The sequence below is a fragment of the Colletotrichum fructicola genome, assembly GCF_000319635.2.
Source record: "Colletotrichum fructicola Nara gc5 chromosome Unknown KSG_Nara_v1_contig11, whole genome shotgun sequence".
Classification (NCBI taxonomy): domain Eukaryota; kingdom Fungi; phylum Ascomycota; class Sordariomycetes; order Glomerellales; family Glomerellaceae; genus Colletotrichum; species Colletotrichum fructicola.
Window position 1 is genome coordinate 1,389,343 of NW_027094061.1, and position 19,204 is coordinate 1,408,546.

General features: G+C 50.3%; 11 protein-coding genes across 11 annotated transcripts; 6 read left to right on the forward strand and 5 right to left on the reverse strand.

Moving 5' to 3' along the window:
• Positions 1 to 79: 79 nt before the first annotated feature.
• CGGC5_v016920 (uncharacterized protein) lies at positions 80 to 1,033 on the reverse strand (the record flags this gene model as incomplete). The annotated part of the gene is made up of 1 exon (XM_032025879.1): positions 80 to 1,033. One exon carries the CDS (start codon positions 1,031 to 1,033, stop codon positions 80 to 82), a length of 954 nt encoding a protein of 317 aa, XP_031877584.1.
• A 514-nt stretch (positions 1,034 to 1,547) lies between these two features.
• Positions 1,548 to 3,238, forward strand: FUS6-4 (Efflux pump FUS6; the record flags this gene model as incomplete). Its single annotated transcript, XM_032025880.1, has 4 exons — positions 1,548 to 1,616; positions 1,669 to 1,982; positions 2,038 to 2,473; positions 2,528 to 3,238. 4 exons carry the CDS (start codon positions 1,548 to 1,550, stop codon positions 3,236 to 3,238), a joined length of 1,530 nt encoding a protein of 509 aa, XP_031877583.1.
• An 811-nt stretch (positions 3,239 to 4,049) lies between these two features.
• On the reverse strand, positions 4,050 to 4,502 carry CGGC5_v016922 (uncharacterized protein; the record flags this gene model as incomplete). The annotated part of the gene is made up of 3 exons (XM_032025881.2): positions 4,050 to 4,174; positions 4,224 to 4,351; positions 4,399 to 4,502. 3 exons carry the CDS (start codon positions 4,500 to 4,502, stop codon positions 4,050 to 4,052), a joined length of 357 nt encoding a protein of 118 aa, XP_031877582.2.
• A 1,539-nt stretch (positions 4,503 to 6,041) lies between these two features.
• CGGC5_v016923 (uncharacterized protein) lies at positions 6,042 to 6,586 on the forward strand (the record flags this gene model as incomplete). The annotated part of the gene is made up of 2 exons (XM_032025882.2): positions 6,042 to 6,084; positions 6,138 to 6,586. 2 exons carry the CDS (start codon positions 6,042 to 6,044, stop codon positions 6,584 to 6,586), a joined length of 492 nt encoding a protein of 163 aa, XP_031877536.2.
• A 347-nt stretch (positions 6,587 to 6,933) lies between these two features.
• Positions 6,934 to 7,926, reverse strand: CLB4-0 (G2/mitotic-specific cyclin-4; the record flags this gene model as incomplete). The annotated part of the gene is made up of 3 exons (XM_066153647.1): positions 6,934 to 7,152; positions 7,199 to 7,768; positions 7,825 to 7,926. The coding sequence occupies 3 exons, from the start codon at positions 7,924 to 7,926 to the stop codon at positions 6,934 to 6,936; spliced, it is 891 nt and encodes a 296-aa protein (XP_066006780.1).
• Positions 7,927 to 8,499: 573 nt separating this feature from the next.
• CGGC5_v016925 (uncharacterized protein) lies at positions 8,500 to 9,081 on the forward strand (the record flags this gene model as incomplete). Its single annotated transcript, XM_032025883.1, has 1 exon — positions 8,500 to 9,081. One exon carries the CDS (start codon positions 8,500 to 8,502, stop codon positions 9,079 to 9,081), a length of 582 nt encoding a protein of 193 aa, XP_031877581.1.
• Positions 9,082 to 10,457: 1,376 nt separating this feature from the next.
• On the forward strand, positions 10,458 to 11,408 carry CGGC5_v016926 (uncharacterized protein; the record flags this gene model as incomplete). Its single annotated transcript, XM_032025884.1, has 1 exon — positions 10,458 to 11,408. One exon carries the CDS (start codon positions 10,458 to 10,460, stop codon positions 11,406 to 11,408), a length of 951 nt encoding a protein of 316 aa, XP_031877580.1.
• Positions 11,409 to 12,112: 704 nt separating this feature from the next.
• CGGC5_v016927 (uncharacterized protein) lies at positions 12,113 to 12,730 on the reverse strand (the record flags this gene model as incomplete). The annotated part of the gene is made up of 1 exon (XM_032025885.1): positions 12,113 to 12,730. The coding sequence occupies one exon, from the start codon at positions 12,728 to 12,730 to the stop codon at positions 12,113 to 12,115; it is 618 nt and encodes a 205-aa protein (XP_031877579.1).
• An 895-nt stretch (positions 12,731 to 13,625) lies between these two features.
• Positions 13,626 to 14,285, forward strand: CGGC5_v016928 (uncharacterized protein; the record flags this gene model as incomplete). The annotated part of the gene is made up of 5 exons (XM_032025886.1): positions 13,626 to 13,726; positions 13,778 to 13,840; positions 13,908 to 13,967; positions 14,030 to 14,104; positions 14,159 to 14,285. 5 exons carry the CDS (start codon positions 13,626 to 13,628, stop codon positions 14,283 to 14,285), a joined length of 426 nt encoding a protein of 141 aa, XP_031877587.1.
• Positions 14,286 to 14,979: 694 nt separating this feature from the next.
• On the forward strand, positions 14,980 to 16,179 carry MIMI_L93 (putative ankyrin repeat protein L93; the record flags this gene model as incomplete). The annotated part of the gene is made up of 2 exons (XM_066153648.1): positions 14,980 to 15,035; positions 15,228 to 16,179. 2 exons carry the CDS (start codon positions 14,980 to 14,982, stop codon positions 16,177 to 16,179), a joined length of 1,008 nt encoding a protein of 335 aa, XP_066006978.1.
• Positions 16,180 to 17,064: 885 nt separating this feature from the next.
• Positions 17,065 to 18,895, reverse strand: lolP1-7 (Cytochrome P450 monooxygenase lolP1; the record flags this gene model as incomplete). The annotated part of the gene is made up of 6 exons (XM_032025887.1): positions 17,065 to 17,187; positions 17,254 to 17,737; positions 17,801 to 17,926; positions 18,032 to 18,378; positions 18,446 to 18,642; positions 18,697 to 18,895. 6 exons carry the CDS (start codon positions 18,893 to 18,895, stop codon positions 17,065 to 17,067), a joined length of 1,476 nt encoding a protein of 491 aa, XP_031877586.1.
• Between the last annotated feature and the right edge of the window lie 309 nt (positions 18,896 to 19,204).

The following is a 19,204-nucleotide window of genomic DNA, read 5'->3' on the forward strand; positions in this document are numbered from 1 at the left end:
TGAGGTGAACTTCTTACAGGCTGGGCCGGTCGGGCGCGACGATGATGATGGATGGTGTGGGACCTGAGCCGATGCACTGTCATTCGCACCAGAACCCCGTCCTGCTGAATGAGAGGTTTCCCTCGGGAGAGAAGCCTGACGCAAAATCGCCACCATCTTGCAGATCTGCTGTGAAGGTCGAGCCGACTGGCGAAAGAGTATCCTCTTCGTCTATGAAGGCTTCATCGAAAAAGACAGAGTTCTCCACTTGCGCTTCCTTAAGCCGGTCGGAGACATCGGAATCCTTCGCATCCGGGCTGTCTGTCAAGAGCTCGATGAATATTCGCGCTCGTAACTTTTGCAGGAATGCGGTCTCGGCAGATAGTACCGGCACGCCTCCGCCAGCCAGCATTCTCAAGCTCAACAGCGTTAGTATCACCATGTTCTCCGGCTGTGTCGTGGTGAGTGGCTCAGAGATACGAATAGTCGGTCTATGAAATGAGGCTTGGAACTGTTGCTCTAGCTTCGTAATGTTTTCGACCTGCACTCCGTATAGCTGTATGCAATCTGCGTAGGCAACGGCCACAAACCACGTCCCATCAAGATTGCATGGGATGAGTGTAGCTGCGTCCGACGTATCGCAGAGTCTAGCGGCTGCCTCCAAGGCGTCTGACGCGGCAGTTACAGGGTCTAAAAGTTGAGAATCTGGGTAAGATGATCTCAATAGCTGAACGTAGTTGGTGACTATGTCGTTGTCGACGAGGTCGCCTCTGGCGAGATGCCACAACGAGCTCGATACACCTTGTTCTGCGGTATTCATAGAAATAGCTACGGTATTCATGTAATCAACCCAGTCGCCGGTGACCTGTAGCGGCATCTCAGTTTGCTTGAAGGCTTCTCGTGGCGGATACTCCGAGACTAGCTGCCCCAAGTCTTGGCTAAACGCGAGCGGATAGCGCTTCCGAATGACCTGCAAGGCGCATTGGAACATCTCCATTGTCGCAGAGGTGAAGGGGAACGTAGTAAGACGACGGAAGACTTCGTAATCGTCCATATCAGCAGAGATGTGACGAGGTTTCGGACCATTTTCTTTAGTAACTTGTCGAGCCTTAAGTATTTCCCTTGCTAGAACTGTGTCTAAAATTCAACGTCAAGGACTCAGGCTTGAAGCATTCAGAACTCTCCAGGTATGGCTGCTCGCCCAGCTTGAACTGCGTGTCGGCATACGATAGAAGCAGAACCCAATTTCGGCTGCTTGACCAAGCGGCGCTTATTTGCCCAGAGATGGACCCAACATCTGGATGCGAAAAGCGCTCTTGCTGCTGGCAATCCATGTAGAAGTGGATACTTTGACATGGCTCTTGGTTGTATAAGAACTCTGTCACTTTCCAGCTCCAACGCCTAGGTCGAGTCACTAATCATTCCCCAACACCCTACACCCTTCCTACGTCTCAGAACCCGTCTCCGAAATGCATCATCAGCATATTGTTTCTCCTGTACAGCTGGAACTTGACGACGTTAGCCATGTTCCGACTAAATGGAGGCCCTCACGCCGCGAGTTCGCCATCATGACAACAGCTGCCTTGTTGTCCCTTATGGTCGCCCTTGATGCGTGTGTTATTGTGACTTCTTTGCAGGTCAGCCATACTTTCAGAGCCGCTTTTGTCATAATTAAGCTAATATTCATAGGCGATCGTTGAGGATCTCAATCTTAGCACGTACGACGGCTTCTGGATAGGCACGGCATACCTTCTGGCGAACGCTGTGATGATGCTGTTCATCGCGGATCTTAGCCATGTATTCGGTCGACGGCCGTGCCTGACCATCTCGGTGGTGTTCTTCTCTCTAGGCACCGTTTGCTGCTGCGTTTCCAGGTCCATCGGTCTGATGTTGGTTGGAAGATCTCTTCAGGGTGTAGGTGGGGCTGGGATCATCGTTTTGTGTCTTTTGATTTTCACCGACATCGTCCCGCTGCGGCCCAGGCCCAAGTGGTACGGCCTGGTGTAAGAAGCCATTCTCGAACTCGTTGATTCATCCACTAACACGATCCATCTACAGTCAGGCGGCATGGGCGCTGGGCAACTGCGCCGGCCCCGTACTGGGGGGTGCTATCGTTCAGAACACAACTTGGCGATGGGTATTTTACATCATGTTCCCCTTCTGCGCGGCCGGGCTGGTTCTTGTGCCCTGGCTGGTCAACCTCGATCGGCCGGCCGACGCGATGGGCGAAATGCTAGGTAGGATGGATTGGCTTGGCAGCGCCCTATTCATAGGCTCGGCAACGTTGTTTCTCGTGGCCGTCTCCTGGGGCGGTCTGCGCTACAGTTGGAGCAGCGCCGGCACCCTCGTACCCTTATCGCTCGGGGCGGTCGGTATAGCGCTGACCTTGGTCTACGAACAGCGTCTCGCAACATCTCCGTTCTTGCGGCGTCGACTCTTTCAAAATACTAGCTCTACCGTAACTTATATCTGCGGCGCTATCCAAGGCCTCGTGGTAAGAGTCGTGTAGCGTCAACTGCGACACAGGTAATGCTAACAAAGACGCTAGATGTACGGACAGCTTTACTACGTGCCCCTCTATTTCATGGACGTCAAGGGCTTCACTCCGACGCTGACCGGCGTCGCACTCCTTCCTGTCATGTTTACGTTGGTGCCGGCGTCCATCGCCACAGGATGGCTCGTTACGGTGTCCAACAACTACCAGTGGCCAATTTGGAGCGGCTGGACTCTAGCTACCGTCGCCTCTGGTCTGATGCTGATCTGGGATGCCGATACGCCAACGAAGGTATGGGCGCCGACGCTTGTCCTTCTTGGTCTTGGTCATGGCTCCATCTTGAACGCGCAGAACATGGCATCGCATGCTCTATGCGAGGAGGGCGACGAATCGATCGCCGCGGGCATGTATGCCTCACTTCGACAGGGTGGCATGGCACTCGGAGTCGGCGTCGGCGGCTCCATCTTCCAGAATGTTATGCAGCTCAAGTTGGAGAGAGATGGGCTGCCATCCGCGGGCTCTTATGGAGGTACGCACGCCATTACGAGCATTCTCAGCGCTTCCACGGACGATGGCATGCAGTCTCAAATACTGGATGCGTACGTCTATGGTTTGCGAGGCGTCTATGGGCTGTACGTCGGCGTGTCGGGAGCGGCGCTTTTGATGAGTCTGTTGATCAAACGCGTTTCATTGGACAAGGAGTCACGATCTAAGCACAGGGTGCATGCGACTGCGGTGGGCCATAATAGCATTGAGCAGATCTAGATGTTGACCGTGCTTCGAATGCAAAGCTGGAACCGACGCCGGCGTTACTATCCATTTGAGATTTGAGTGACTTAGAAATTAGAAGAGTGCATTAATCGTGAAGTTCGCGCGACTTTAGTGTAAAACCATTATAGATACCCATGCACGAACGTGAAAATGATGCGCCCCTCCGGTGCTTTGTCTGTCAGTCTTGGTTCCGGCACTAATCTGCTACACGCATTTCTCTCTGGGATCAAGCTATTATAATATCTACTCAGGAACCCATAACTTACAACCACAGCAACTTTCTGGCGGAGCGATTATCTGCATGGAGTTGCGGTCTCTTCCGTTGATCAACATAAAACTAACACAATCGCTCTCATGGTATCTGATGGCCGAGACACCGAATCTTATGTATTCTGTAGTGCTTTCGTGTTATTTTGCTTATTTAATAAAGATCTGACAGTGTATTGGAAGCTCAGTAAGGGAACCACTTTCACTTTGATTAATACCACGGAGAGTTAGGTAGTTCATCATCACTTGACGGCCTGTGCCGCTGACATGAAAGTGATGAAGATATAAGGCCTTACCAACATGCACGCCAAGCGATCCAAATACCTGAACCACGTTTCGCTCTGTCGGTTCAGTTCTACGTGCTAGAAGATCACTTGTAACCAAAAAGCGTGCGGCTCCTTTCCCTGCTCCTACTAACTCCCTTCAACTTCACCCATTACAGTCTTTCAGGTCATCAGTCCAACTCAGATGTTTACCATCATTGCTGAGGTTTTGAATTTTGCTTGCTTCCTGTTATAGCCTACAACTATACCAAGACTCACTGGTCCTGGCTAATCACGATGTCAAAGCCGGACCAACTGACTTGATGTTGACTAAGCACACTTCCCTTGTAGGCGTGACGGCCACAGAACAGATTCCCATTGTCGTTGCCAACCACTTCATCTAAAAAAGGTCAGTTGCAGACAATCGCACAGTACATGAATAGCCTTACTAAGGTCTATGCTGTGATCAACATAGCGTCCAGTATTTTCATCCAATTCCGTGCTGCATTTGTAATTGGCCCATGATGTCGTCGTATTGTCAGACGAACACTGTTTAGCAGACTTGAAAAAGTACCCCCTAGATATGATCAGTACGCTGCAGCAGTCTGTATGAGATGCTCTCACTCATCTTGCGCCATCAGAGTACCATGGTTATTCAGCAAACAATGGTTCAAATTGAGGACTGACCAGGTCCAGTTGCCTGTTGTGGTCCTGCAATGTGCGGCCATCTTGTTCTTTTCCTTGAAGACGGTACCCCAATCAACACAGGATGATAGAAAGCCGCGCGGTTTGAGAGGAGACTCCCTTTTAGCGAGCTGATCTGCATGTTCTTCGCCTGACACGCAACCAGGAATACTGCATAAGACTGCCAAGTAGCCTAGGAATTTTGCGACTGAGAAGGGCATAGTGTACAACTAATAGAAGTGGTAGTTAATATGTTCTGCTCGCTTTATTAATAGTGGTTCCTCTATATATAGCGGGGAATGAGGCCTTAGCCTTGAATCCGATCAGGGCCAGAACTTGCTTCATGCCAGTCAACTCTATTCCTAGGTGTTTAGTGCATTCAAAACCAGATGTCTCAGCTAATTTTAACTCCCAGATCTAAGATCCCTCAAGGCTAGAAGCATAAATGTGTGCTGATTTTTGCAAAGCTGAATTCTGCTTTAGCTGTGCAGATCAGTGCTCTAGTAAAAAGCCTTCCTGTTCCCGCAAAGACCGTTGAAGTAGCTGTCATTAGGAACTGCGCTCGCCGTGACACATGCGCAATGACACCGGTTGAACTAGGAATTATCGGAGGCTTGGCGGCATATTGCTCCTCGTGATTGTGCTGTTATGCAGTGTGTGCAGCATCAGAAGAGATCAAAAACGTGGTCACTCGGCGAGTTACGGGGTGAGTCCCCAGAGTACCCCATTTATTACTACTTTTCCCTGAGGTTCATCAGATACCATAATGCCTGCACTTGCAGGCGTTCGGACTTTAGAGAGCTTAGAAACATAGCGTCGGCACGTTGAGATAATGATTAGGGCATATTATCATTACTGTAACTCGCCCGGCTTACTGCGCGTGTCATCTGTGTATTCTACTAGGTAAATCAGCATGTCGTAGTGAATGCCTGAGACTACATACCCAGACGTGCCTATTGCTGCAAATCAAATGAAGTCAGCTAACCCTCATACATGCTTTGAGTCGGATGTGTGCATTCGAGAGTAAAATCTGACCTTCACTAGCCCTGTCATTGACTATGTATCTCAGATTGTATTACAGTACACTGAAAATGAGCTTATGAGTACTATGTACGAGCGGAGACACACCGTCGGTTGAGAGCTGCAAATGATCGCTTTCGGGTTCGCGCCACAAAAGTCCACACATCCTGTGATAGACTGCCAGACCCGTTCACAGAAGCTTTTGGCTTTCTGATCGCCAAAAGCGTCCGTTGTGGAGAAAGGAACACATGTGCATGACTGTCGGCGTAGAAATGCACTCTGGGTCGTGCTATCAGTCGCCTAGTTACTGTTCCGACGCCACACGTCTCCACCAAGCCTCCATAAATGGCCCCTCCACGTGGCCATCGAATTGACTCCACCGCTTGTGTTCAACTCTAGACTTTGAGGAGCGGACTTTCAGCTTTCAATGCTACAAGCTGCTGATGCGCGATCAACCCACTCCTTGGTCTATTGGTCCCACCTAGTTTTCGGGTATATGAGCTCATCATCATGAGCCCCTAGCTAGCAACTATGCGGGATTCAAACGCCACGCCCATCAAATGATGCATCCCACCGACGAGAAAAACGAATTCTCGACTACAAAATGTAAGAATTTCACCTAGCAAACGACCGAAGTATTAGAAGCTGACAAGCTGTAGCTACCACTACTCTGCAGCGATTGAAGGACTTGTATCTCAAAGTTCTCCTCGCATGCGTTATTTTTAGCACGACCGCCATGGCCGTGTTATCCAATGTTCCTCCGACAAACACATCAGTGATGGCTACGTTTGCAAACCTGTTGCTAGCTGTCTCTGCGGTCACAACGTCTTTTATCGCGATCATCACAATCATGCTATCATTCGTGTTTCACGACTTCGGGATCCTTCTCTGCGGCAGTCGAGTTGTTGCATGGATCCCAGTCTTCCTCCTGGACTGTGCGTTCATCCAGTTGATCGTCGGACTGGTACTATGGTTTCTGGACACGCATGCGTGGCAATTTGCAGCTGTCGTTGCCCTCTGGTCTGGCTTGTTATTTTTGATGACATTAGGCATAGCAGGGTGGATTGCCGTTGGGACCGACTCATTCACGTTTTTAGGCATACGATGAGTGGACGCATTCAGGCAGCGTAGTGCATAAGCATAAATGAACAGCTCTGAGCCAGTCGTCAAAACAAGCAAGTCAATCACGTCAAAAGATAGTCCTATTCGACCTTGAACGTTATCTGCTTTCAGCAACCCGTGTCTCATGCTCAATCTGTTCTAGTCTGATATGCTATGCGGTACTATGCATGCTAGTTCCGACCGCGCGGCTGAAATGCAATGGATGGCTGCCTGAAACGGCATGCACATTACTTGCGCTCAATCGCAGAGGATCACTTCCAGTTCTGAAGCCGCCGCCTCAACTTACGCAGTCAACCGATCGACCGCTTCGGACTCTTAGTTTTCACCAGTCATTCACGAGTCGTACGACTCAACACGTAAAACGCTAAAGCCAATCCGAGCCCTCTTCGCCCTTTCTATGGTGGCAGCAACATCTTGGTATGTTCCAAGGTTGTTCGTCAGTACGTCGAGGGACTCAGTGACCCCTTTCTGGCGTATATTATAGAAAAGAAGGGTTGACAGCTGTTGAATGTCGCGTCGTTCGTACCCCGATATCCTGCGATGTTGATCCGACTGTTCCGGATTAGTGACTAAACCGGGCGGACCGGCTTTCACCTACCCAGACGAAGTTTGAACGATCAACTTCACTTTTGAACGTCTTCAGTAAACATTGGGAGAGGAAGAACGAGGCAGCGGCGATCTGACTCGGTCTGAAACCGATGAAGTCTTCGTGAAGCACGGTGCTAGCAGCCAAATACTCAGCCAGGTTGGAGATGCCTATCTGTGGCCTGTGGAGGGTTGCTAGACGACTCAAGAAATAGAATGGACTCGGCATCCCTAAGCAATGGTCCAAAGTCTCTAAGAGCTGCGCCTGAATGTCTCGTAGATCCCTGGTCTTATAAAAGATGCCGTAAGGAGGATGGAGATCCAGGATAGACAGGCTGAAGTCCCTGTCTCCGAGATACCGAACAGCCGACACAAAGGCGACTGCGCCCAAAACCCCCAGATGGTCTCCAGTCTTTTTCCGCGAAAGGAAACAATCGACGCAATGGACTGCCAGAAACAGTATGTCGAAAGAAAGATCAAAGCGTTTGCAGTATAGTAGGAAACGTTTGACAAGTTTCCGACGATCGTCCCAGGTTAAGTTCTCATGAAACGACACGTAGTGCGCAAAAGGCAGCAGACGATTCTAATTCAAGCGTACTTCAGTTGAGAGTATGTATGCAGTTTCCATGGTTGCTTTACCTCAAGCTCAGTCTTATGACTAAACGTCTCCTCGTCATACTCATCTAAGCATGGCTGCTCTTCTTCGTCTTTCACAAAAACTTTAGCCGTAGTGGCGGGCATGTTGGTTCTATAGTGGGAGTACGTCAGTTTTGCGTTCACGGGCTTCGTGGACTTATATGAACAGATAAGATTCCAAACGGTCCTTACAGGCTCTGTTAATCATAGCCAAGGTCCTGTTGGGTATGTTTGTGGTACAAACTGCAGCAAGTGATATGGCAATACCTTTAGACCTGCGCGCGTCCAAAACCATTCAAAATGAGATGACTGTGTGCGATCCGAGAAAAGGCTTATCGGAGCGAACAGGCGCTGCAAACCATATCGCCTGGACGCTGACGAATTCTTTTTTAATTTCTTTTGTTCTTTCGTTAAAAAAAGACGGTTTTGGCGCTCTCACTGCGCCCCTGATTGCTCCTCGAATAATTCGACAATCCTGGCGCTAGACACTACACGAATACTGTAGAAGACGGATAGAAAGGAGAATAAAAGAGCAAGAAACATATAGTTGGCTCCAGTCGGTACATAGCTCATTTGGTTGATGGAACTAAACATATGCGACGCACGTAGAAGCCACCTGCTTTATCTACGACGCCGAGGTTCGAGTGATATCGTCCGTACTCAAGATATCAACCGTCGATGACAATCAGAAGTCTTAGTCAAGAGGAGGCCGCGGCCGCGAGAAGGTTCCTGGATGCCATATTTTCGTGCTCTGAAGCAAATGACACCGGTTTTGCGCTCCTCGGCAAGGATCTCGAGGGCCTTCTCGCGTACGGAAACAAGCCAAGCTACGTCGCTCTACGGCCCTTGGTGTTCTTCGATAACCACTCACACTACGGACTGCATGAATGTTTGAAGAGTCCTGATGGGGACTTTGACGGTCAAACAAGAGACTATGTGGTTGGAGGTGTCACCATCAATATATCGGGATGCGTCACGGAACATGGCAGCACAATGGTTACCAACTTTGATCGGCTTTTCCGTCGGGACACCTCTACGTTGACAACAGTAGTTCTCACGCATGTGCAAAGGCAGTTTTTTGTGCAAGTGATGGACGTACGAAACCACATCGGCTCGTGGAGATCAACGTACCACGTACCGCTGAACGTGCGCGCCTCACACGGGCCGGAGGGCTATGTCACCTGGGATATAACTTTGATCAAATCAGGCAAGGACTTAGAGGACGGGTTAGAGGCTATGGAGATATGCGATATGCCGTGAAAACGGTTGAGACGTACGTGTAGATCCTCAAATGCAACTCCAGTCACACAATACCATACGGAAGGTGGTGTAAACCTACCCACGGAATGATCCAGTGACGACTCAAGCCGCGAAACAAATTAGAATTGCAAGACAAACATACGTATTAAACATATCTAGACGTCTGCAACATTTGTTTTAGGAACCTGCGCAGCTTAGAGCCCTATGACGGTCAAGGAAGACCAACAGCTTTATATGAGATTGATAATGTCCTAGTATTATATATGTACACGAATTTGCAGAGGTAGTTCCCTCTATACGATGGAAGAGTCTCAAGAACCTGCGTCACACGGTGAATCCGGCGAGTGAAATGAAGATCATCTCGCGTTGATGACAAGGTCTACAAGGTAGCAATCCTCCTACTTCATTTCGTAGATCATCATCCACAAAGCCTCCTCTGTCTTGTGCATATGTTGGCTGAGGTTTAGACGCTGATCAATACAGGCATTCTGCTGAGCTGAGAAGCTCATCAAAATCATATTGATCAACTGCAGATTGCCCTCCGCTTTGGCCACTTGGGCTCGGTATTCTGGCGTCTGAGCGTTGAGTCTTGTGTCCCGTGCCTCTCTCATGTCTTCTCTCGTTCTGTGATAGGTTTTGACGTTGGTCGGGCTTAGTGAGGCGCTATGCATATTGGGGTTTGTTGATTCGGCGTGCGACGTATGCTTCAGCGATGATTAATGTTATGCAACATGTGCGATCAGCTTAGATTGAAAGCGGCAGCTTTACACCAGACCTCGTTAGAAGCAGCAGTTCACGGCTGCCCATGCTGAGTACATTGGCTGTGACATCACTGTAGTTTTCAGGCTCCGGCTTGCATGTTTCTCATGTTCAGCCGTTTCTGTTGCGGACGGCCTGCCGATGTTTCTTCATGCAGGAAAGCTACAAATAGCTTCGAGCTCCACAAGATCTTTCATCTCATGGTTGAATCACGCATAGTATGCCTCAGAGTCCTGCATTGGTGGCCGGTTAACTGCAAAGATCAGATTTCTGCTGCCATCCTTCCCGGCATGGATCAAAAGCCACGTTGAGCGCACACGAAGAAGATATTTATGGTGCCTGATCTCAAATGTATTTAAGACGGTTGACTTTCCCACGACCTTCTTTTTCTTAGCAGGTCAAACCATCGGAAAAGCGAGATGAATCAAGAACCACGCAGGAGTCTCAGACTCCAACAAAACAAGGAAGCCTCCCATCGACCGGAAGCCGCGAAAGCCCCAACTGCCCCGGAACGAAAAGCCAAGAAGGCTTATGTGAGGAAACAAGAAGAAGTGGTTTCGGCAATGCAAAACAAAATAAACAATTACACAGAAGAGGCGCGAGAGGTCTTTACAAGGATGGACCAACAACTCAGAGAGCAAGCTGCAACGATACAAGCCTACGAAGATAGAGACAGGGGTGCCACCTCAACAGAGGAAGGTGATGATTCTCAAGTCAACGCTATGGCTCTCGACGAGCCCCTCCAGGACGTCAAGAAAGAAACGCAGGATGAGGGCCTCTTCGTTCCCCGAACACTTGAGGACAACACTACACTTATCGTCACTGATGATGATGATGATGAAGATGATCCTGCTACCTTGGTCTCGTGGAAAGACATGTCCGCTCAATACCAAGACAACGAGATGGGAAATATCACCACATATGGGTATCTTAAATACTTGAACCGAACGTACGATGTTATTGGTCGAGGACCACGCAACGCTGAAAAGCTCGAACTTGTCTCATCGAGGAGGGATGTGCGAAATGATCATGAGAACGACCTCGGTAGCAAGGACAGGAGAAAGTCGCTTCGAGATGATCGGGGGGAGAAGATTAAGGTGGATGGCATCAACATACAAGTCCACATACAAGGCGTCGTTTGGATTGCGTCACAAAATCCGGAAGACCCGATAGCCTTGATGGATCCAAGGTACTGGGGCAAAAGAAAGTCTGAAGGCAAGAAGAACTTCAGACTTCCGTTCACCTCAATCAAGCTGAAGTGGGTGACGACGCGAAATGGGGAGAAGACGGTGGAGAAGACGTTCGAGACGAGATCAACAGTTCGTTCAATCTTTGGCATGACGCCCAAGGCGGCGCCACGAGACTACAAGATTGGAGAAAGAGTGGTTCTTGAAGAGGGGACGATGATGCCAGCGGCAGACCTAGCAATCTTCGCAGCAGCCATCATCTCATGGGATCGCTATGAGGAGTGGAAGAAGGAGCCCAGCACCGGAAAAGACCGTAGTCCAACCCCGGACGAGGTCGTTCAGACGACAGAAACCAAACAGGGTCGCAAGAAAGCGACGTGATAGAGATGGGCCGGTATCTAAGTCAAGATGCGTCAAAGCGTGGTCGGAGCGAGACTGTTCCTGCATGAGTCTCGCCCTCCGACTGCTCGTTCTTATTACATAGATTGTCACACGCCGCCTTGCTTTCGTATTTCTTTTCGATGCCTTAGATAGTCAGAGACGATATTATACGATCATTCAGAATGTACTGGTTTCGAAGCTTTGCTCTCGATACCCAGTCAACCAAGGAAGTGAATAGTGAAATAGACGCCTATGAGGGGTAGGCGGTGTTGACTGAGTCGGTTAAACTTACATCTTCGGCGCAAGCCAAAGACAGGTCTGGTTGGTAAACGCTAAGCACTGTTATTCTGGGAATTATCCAGATAGTAGAGACGGCACTCCAATATCTAGTTGCGCGCGGGAATTTTACGATGCTTCGAAGCTCTGCAACATGGACGACGTAGTTAAGGTCGCATCTGGCTGGGCGCTTGGCTGGTTCATCCGAATATTCTTCTCGGCGGTGACACAATTACACCCATTATCCAGTAGTACAATATTAGATCGATCAAAATGAGGGCATCACTGTTTGCCTCATGTCGCAGGTTGACGAGCAGTGTTAAGCCTGTCCAAGCTTCTATTTGATGGGAACACTTATATCCGTTTACAGCCCAAACCGCCCCCCACTCCTTCCACGCCTCGCCGAGCATCTCTGTCCATCTCAGGTCCTAGGCCTTTGAAATCCAGGTTCTGTTGATATCGGGACAGGTGCCTTCAGGCAAACTGAAGATAAGTCCGTCGACCGTCGACTTTCCATTTTCCTTCCCGGTATCCTGGCTAGTCTTGTGCACCGCATAGCAGAAGTCCAACTCAGCGGCGGGCTTCGATAAGTCGTTGGTGGACAGGAACGCGGTCTGTTGAATACCCGCAACGTGTTCAACGAAAACGTTTGAAGAAACGTGCACGATTCCTTCACCGGCGCCGGGGTGCAGAAGACCGTGCAGATGCAGATGGATTGTGGTGCCAGCGGAGTCAACCTTCAATACCGATTTGTTCTCGTCAAGATTGTTGCCATTCATCAACGAATCCTTGAGAGAGGATCTCAAGTCGTCGTCGACCACCGCATTCTGGAAAAGCTCCGTCATTCTTTCCTTGTTGTGAGCGAGGGTTAGGAGCACGTGGTACTCTCCCTCCCTCCCGTCGAGAATGTCGTAGAGGTCGATTCCGATGAGGAATAAAAGGAGACCCTTGCTAGACAACGTGTCCAGGTAGGTGCTGTTTTTGAATATGAGCTGCTGGATCTTCACCCAGTCTTCGCCTGCGTTGTTGACAGTTGAGGTCGCCATTGTTGTTGGTGTAAATATTTGCTGGCAATTGAAGTGCTGATGCCGGGAACCGCTCGTCGATCCCATGCTTATAACTTCCCACGCCCACGACTCACAGAGGCTTGATCTCCCCTTCCCTCCCGAACCGCCGCCAATTGACTCGGAACAAAGTTGACCAAAGCGACTTGACGCTGAACCCGCTCCTTCGAGCGTATTCTAGCCGCTGAGTTACTATCCCGAATTTGACGTCTTTCACTCCTCGGCAGCACCAAACTTGCTCAAACAGAAGGGCTCGTCTGCGGCGATACTGGCTGGGAAAAAAGAGACGTATCGTGATCCTTGCGGTTGTGGGTAAAGCCCCACCTCGTTGTTGGTCACAAACGCCCTGATCATGTGGAGATGCTACTTTGGATCGCCGTTCTAGACCGACTATGGCCGCGCTAACTCCAAGGTCTGGAATTGGCGGCACGTACCTGCAAGACGAGCCGCTCCAGAAGTAGATGTTGGTGAACAACAGCGAGACGGAATTCCCCGACTCCAGATCCGCATCTGAGTTCGCTGTGCGCCTTGCGCTCGAATAGGCCTCGATTGAAGGCAGTATCAGCTCGCAAAATGTAGCAATGGCAAGTGCAACGATCATCTCGACTCGCATTGACTACTTATGACATCCCCAGTGAGCGACCGCGGCACATACCTAGGATGAGTCCCATACCATTACCGCGGCTGCTTCTCGCTTTTACGCCGTCGCCCTCCCCACGCTACCTTCTGACCACCTTCGCCATCGAAGATGTACCAACAACAACGATCGAATGGGCCTCCGCACAGAGACGCCCGCCTAACGCCGCGTCAGGCATTTTTCCTGAGAAATCTACGGGCGGGTCAAAATGGTGGTCATCAACAGGCTAACGGTGCAGAGATGAGAACGTTGAGACAGCCTGCAACGGCACCCGTGGTGCAGGGCAGAGACGGCCTGCGCAGCGGTTCGATGAGGTCTCACTTACCGCAAGCTTCCACCGCGTAGGCAGAGTCAAGCTCCCTGAGGGCTCCTTGCTCACCAAACGTTCGCAGAATAAGCCCCCAGGAAAGTTCTCAGCAACGCTCGGAGATGCAAGACGACGGTCTTGAGCTTATGTATGTCGACTTTGACAACAGTGCTGTGCTGAATCAAACTATGTGGCATCATCTGAACGTGGCGCAGGAGCTACATTTCTGACAACTTCGGCGATGTGAAACAGCTACTATTCGATATCTCCGATGGGTGCGTGTACCTTTCAGACTATAGTCGTCGGCGATGCGAGCTAACGCCTTCTGTGTTTTCAGCATTAAAAAATTGACCGCCAGGGAAGAAGAATCACGCAAGCGAGAGGAGCAAATCTTTCCCGCCCTCCAAGAGCGGTGCGTCCACACCTGTTGCCGTTCATGATGTATGCTTACGTCCGGTGTCTTCAGTGTCGAAGAACTATCCATCAAAGTGGAAACCTTCAACAAGATGGTTGAGTCAGCAGGGGCAATCGTTGTGCCTGAGGCCTTGGACACGGATGGTGTGGACTTGGGGGACATGTCCAATCTCTTCTAGCTGGGAGACAGGCTTCGTTGAAGCCACGCGGGCGGGGACGTCTACCGCGCGATTGTACTATGGGCGCACTCTGATCAGGCTCAACGACTTCCGCAAATATGTATTAGTCAATTATCTATGCGCATCTACGAGGTTCCGAGTAAAAGGACAGGGAAATGACAGTGGCGAGGATGCTGGCGATAGACCTGAGAATGACAGCGGGCCGCGATAGCCTGCTGATGCTCGGCAGCCACCAGGAAGGGATTTCGTAACAGTCACATTCTAAACTTGGAAATGAATTAGTCAGGCGATTCTGCCTTGCATCTCTTTTCATAGCTCAGCAGCTGGAGCTTCACATGTGCATGCTGGACCGGTTGAGACGTATAAGAAGGTCGTCAGTCACCACCGCCATCATCTCGACCTCACCTCACATATTTCCTTCTCTATTCGCCCCGCAAATCCTTTGAAACGCCAACGAGTCATGCTGCAGAAACTGCCAAACGAGCTCATTCACGGCATATTCGATGCTTGTGGTGACCGCCAAACGCCGGTCAACCTCTCGCGGTGCTCTCGGAAGTTTTGGGATGTCTTGACACCGCGAATCTACCGGCACAACGTTCGTTCAGAAGGCTGCTCTGCTGCTCGATGGGCAGTTCTCCACTGTAGGAAACAAGATGTGGCGCTACGTATCATCGAGGTATCGGTATGCGCAGGGATGGACGTATGGACCTCCCAATTCGACATCACAGCAAACGACATCTTCACTCAAAAGTACGTAAAGAGACTACCATCGAGGCTGCGCACATCAACTTTCAGGCTGTCACTGTTTGCCTTGTCAGTTCTGAAACGGAGGAAGAAAATTGCCGTTTCTCTCCTGGACACACAAAATGGCGCAGCATCCTACCGGGAAAGGCTGCTTGCTTCGGAACTTACGACATATCTAAAAAGACTGATAAAAGATAGGCTGGTCGCGAAGAGTCAAGTGACACCTCTTCATGTCGCCTCGGCCTACGGTCTTAACGTCGTCGTCAAGCGAATACTCAAAGACACGCCAGCAGCTGTGGAGGCGACAGACGTGCATGGCCGCACTCCCCTGTGCTACGCAATAAGGTGTCCGCTTACAGCTGTTTCAACCATTCGATTACTTCTCCGACATCAAGCAAAGACCAACGATTGCATCCTTCTGGACGATCTTGAGGTATCTCTTCTGGAATACTGTTGCAAGAAGGGCCTTTTCAGTTTCGCTGTGTGTCTCCTTAACCATAGGGCCGAAGGCGACTTGCAACACCTCTTTCGGTTGACTCTCTTGGCTTCGTCAACAACAAGTGCTCGCAGGAAGAGAGCGACGCTGATCGAGAGACTGATCCAACGAGGTGCCGATCCGAACGGCGTAGTGCGGGCATCCAGCATTAGCGAACAGCCACTTCTCTTGGACCTGGCGTTAGCGTCGCCCTCCGCGACAGAACGTCTCCTAGACTTACCAGACATAGATATCAACATCCAGGACTCTTCCGGTTGGACACCCTTGAGTCGATTACTATTGCAGCACCACCCAAATTGCAAGACAGTCTCGTTGCTCCTGAGACGCAGGGCGAAACTACAGCCATACTCATTTAACGGAATCTTAAGACTCTCAACTTTCTGGTCTCTCCAAGAGCTGGTGACGATGCTTTCACGCTACGCAAACACCGTCGATCTGTTCCGGCTTCTTTACCGTTACTGCGAGTCGCACACGGCAAAGGATGCTGTGATGCTGTGTTTCTTGGCTTCAGCTGCTCCGCAGTCTCGAGTGCTGGCAGGAATTCCTAACAGCGACCTAAACGACATTCGAAGAGGAAACGGTTTTATCTTGATGCACTATTTCAAGTTTGGCCTCATGCCGTTGGACGCTTCTTCTTCAGATGATAGAGAGTGAGAGTCATGTTAGCTGCGAAACCGTCGTCATCGGTCTACGATGAAGTCAGCGTGAAGCTCGCCAACAGCGGCAAAATTCGCCTGGATGGGATGAGAACGGCAGAGGACTTTTCGTTATATCATTTGTACAGAAGAATAGAAAGAAAAGAAAGGAGTCAAGCATAACGTATCGACAAATTTGCAACAGAAGATTAAATCCTAGATCGGGGTGCACTTTGTCAGTTGCCTCCCTCTAAATGTGTCATACCAAGTAGCACATGAATTTAACTATGAGGTCGTGGGGAAAAAGATTCTATTCTTATGATTTCAGCTAAGCTGTTAGCTATTGAGTTTGTCCTTGATAGCTTAATAGTTCTCGACGATTCCTTACTCGACGATTCCTTGTGCGATAGGAAGGATATAGGTTTTAAGCTCTGATGACCGCCTAATGGACCTAATCTAGGTGATGTATATAATACTTTTGAACGTTATTTTATGTTTCTCAACCTCAAGGACGTACTAATGATGTTTGTCATCTATGGCTCCTACGCGTCTGCTATCCACGCCATCCCAGTGGGAGAAAAGATAGCGGCCGGTGACGTTTTTGTTCCGGTTTCCCTCGAATGGCGCCCTAATTCAAAACTGAATAAAGAAGACAGGCATTGATGATGACGTTACTTTATTGATAAACACCTCTGTAACACTGGTCTTGATGAACAGCAGAAGACCGACTAGAGAGGCATACGTGGACTGCCGGTGCATCATCACACGCCCTCCAGATATCATAATCGCGGGGTCGGTGTTGCCGTGTGCGGCGTTGGAAAAGGCAGCAGTCCAGACATTCCCTACTATTATCTAAGTTCATCTTTAGAGACCCCTGATAGATAAGGCTGCAACATCCTCTGCATTATGCTTGTTTTTTTAAAGCATATGCCTTCATCCAGAACTGAGACTGCAGGAAGATCCCGTAATTCAATGATTTCCACGGGATTGTCGGCTCACACAGGACCAGATCATACCTCCGCAGCAGCTGCCTTAAGAATCAGTACATCCTCTTCACAAGGGCCGCTCGCACCAGACGGTGACAGGAACATACCTCGACGAAGACCTTCTGCAGTTCCATCATCGCCACGTTCCTCCCGAGACATTTCCATTTACCATGCCCAAACACGATCTCGAGCGTTTCATTCATCAGCTTCAATCTTTCCGCATCTCCTTCAAGCCATCTTTCTGGTCGGAACTCGTCCGCATCCTGTCCCCAGACTTCGGCTCGGCGGAAAATCCCCCACGCCCCGTATCCGACGCGAGTCCCCTCCGGCAGGTACACGCCTTCGAAGGTGTCGCCGCCTTTGGGGACTTCTTTCGACATCTGGCCCGCGACCGGTGGATGGATACGCAAGCCTTCCTTGATGACAGCCTGTAAATAACTCATCTTTCGCGCCTCTGCCTCTTTCAAGACAGGCCAAGACAGCTCAGAGCCCGCGATCTCGGCACGGAGCGCCGCGAGTACACGCGGGTTCGTGATGAGATGGAGCAGCGTAGCTCGGATCGCAGTGGCTGTCGTATCGGATCCCGCAAGTCTGCGGGCTGAGGTCAGCGGAGGTCTTGAAGCGGAACATGGAAGAAGGTTTGACAAGCCGCACATCTGCATAAGGATTTCCGAAGACGCCTCCTCTTCCGTGAGGCCGTGCTGCACAAAAGAACCAAGCATGTCCTTCTCCAGCTTCTTGTTCGGCCCGAAGCGTTCGCCGGCGATTTCTTTCGCCATCCTGCCAAGTTCGATCAGCGAGGCAGTCGCTCAACGCATACACTAACCACCGGATAATAACGGCTAGCGACCAGGTCTTGGTCAGGCACGGCCATTGAAGACATACCGTGTCAGCTTGCCAAGGCCGGTAGCATCACTTTCCGAAGGCAACAGCCACCTGAGCCCCGGCCATGACAGCAGAGTGAGCAACGACGGAAGGACGGTCGCGACGACGATGCTCGGCATCTTTTGCTCGATTGTGTGAATATACCCGTGGACGTCCGAGTCGGACGCCAGATCGCCGAATGGGTTGCCGAATGCGAGATCAGAGATGACGTCGAGGGTGAAGTACTGCGCCTTCAACCCGAAATCGAACCGTTTGTTCTCGGAAACATACTTATCTATGAGTTCCACGAGGCGGCGGACGCTGCTGTCTATTCTATCTTCAAGACCAATGACCTCTTTGCCAGAATACTTTGCCCCACATAACTATCTGTCAGTCGCGGAAGACAACACAATCATGGGACGGGACGTAACCCACCCCTCTCGCCATTTGAGACCGAAGCTTGCCGTGCATTGCGTCGTCCCTGCTGGACAGCACGTTGTCGTGCGCAGGGTCCAGTCGCATCGCATCGTACCAGTCTGAACGCGTGTACTTTGTGCGCACGCCGAGCATGTGCTTCATGAGGTCCGGGTCGCTTGTGACGACGTCTTTTGGACCGACACGAACAAGAGATCCTGCGTGAGCAGTCAGCGAACTTCATGAAAGGTCATCCAGGTAGCTGCACCCACCGTACTTCTGGTTTGCTTCGTAGAGCTTGAGGTGCATACTACCGCTGCATGCCGCTCGCAGAAGCCACAACGGAGAAATGCCAGCAAGGAAAGGGCCGGGGATGTGTCTCAGCCGTATGTACTGGCGAATCGTGAGTATGACAGTGCACAATAACGGGATCCAGATGAAAGGACCGGGGAAGATAGTGCTTTGCCACATAGTGGAACTGAACTAGTCACTCCGGCTGCGCGTGTTCGACGGGGGATAATTAATTAAGGCGAAGTTTTTGCTGCTGAAAGACACAAAGGAGTAGATATGGTTAAATGATGAGTATTTTTCGCCATCTATTACTGCTAACTTCGCGCATATATATACATATATGCACCATACTGTACGTATCTTTTCATCCGCGGACGCGCCGTTTTCCGTCGTCACTGCAACCATCCATGGAATTGAGGCTGGTCTTGGCTTCGCACGACATGGTCTGCAAGCCGTTTGTGGACATAAGCATTGCCACCAACTCTCCTC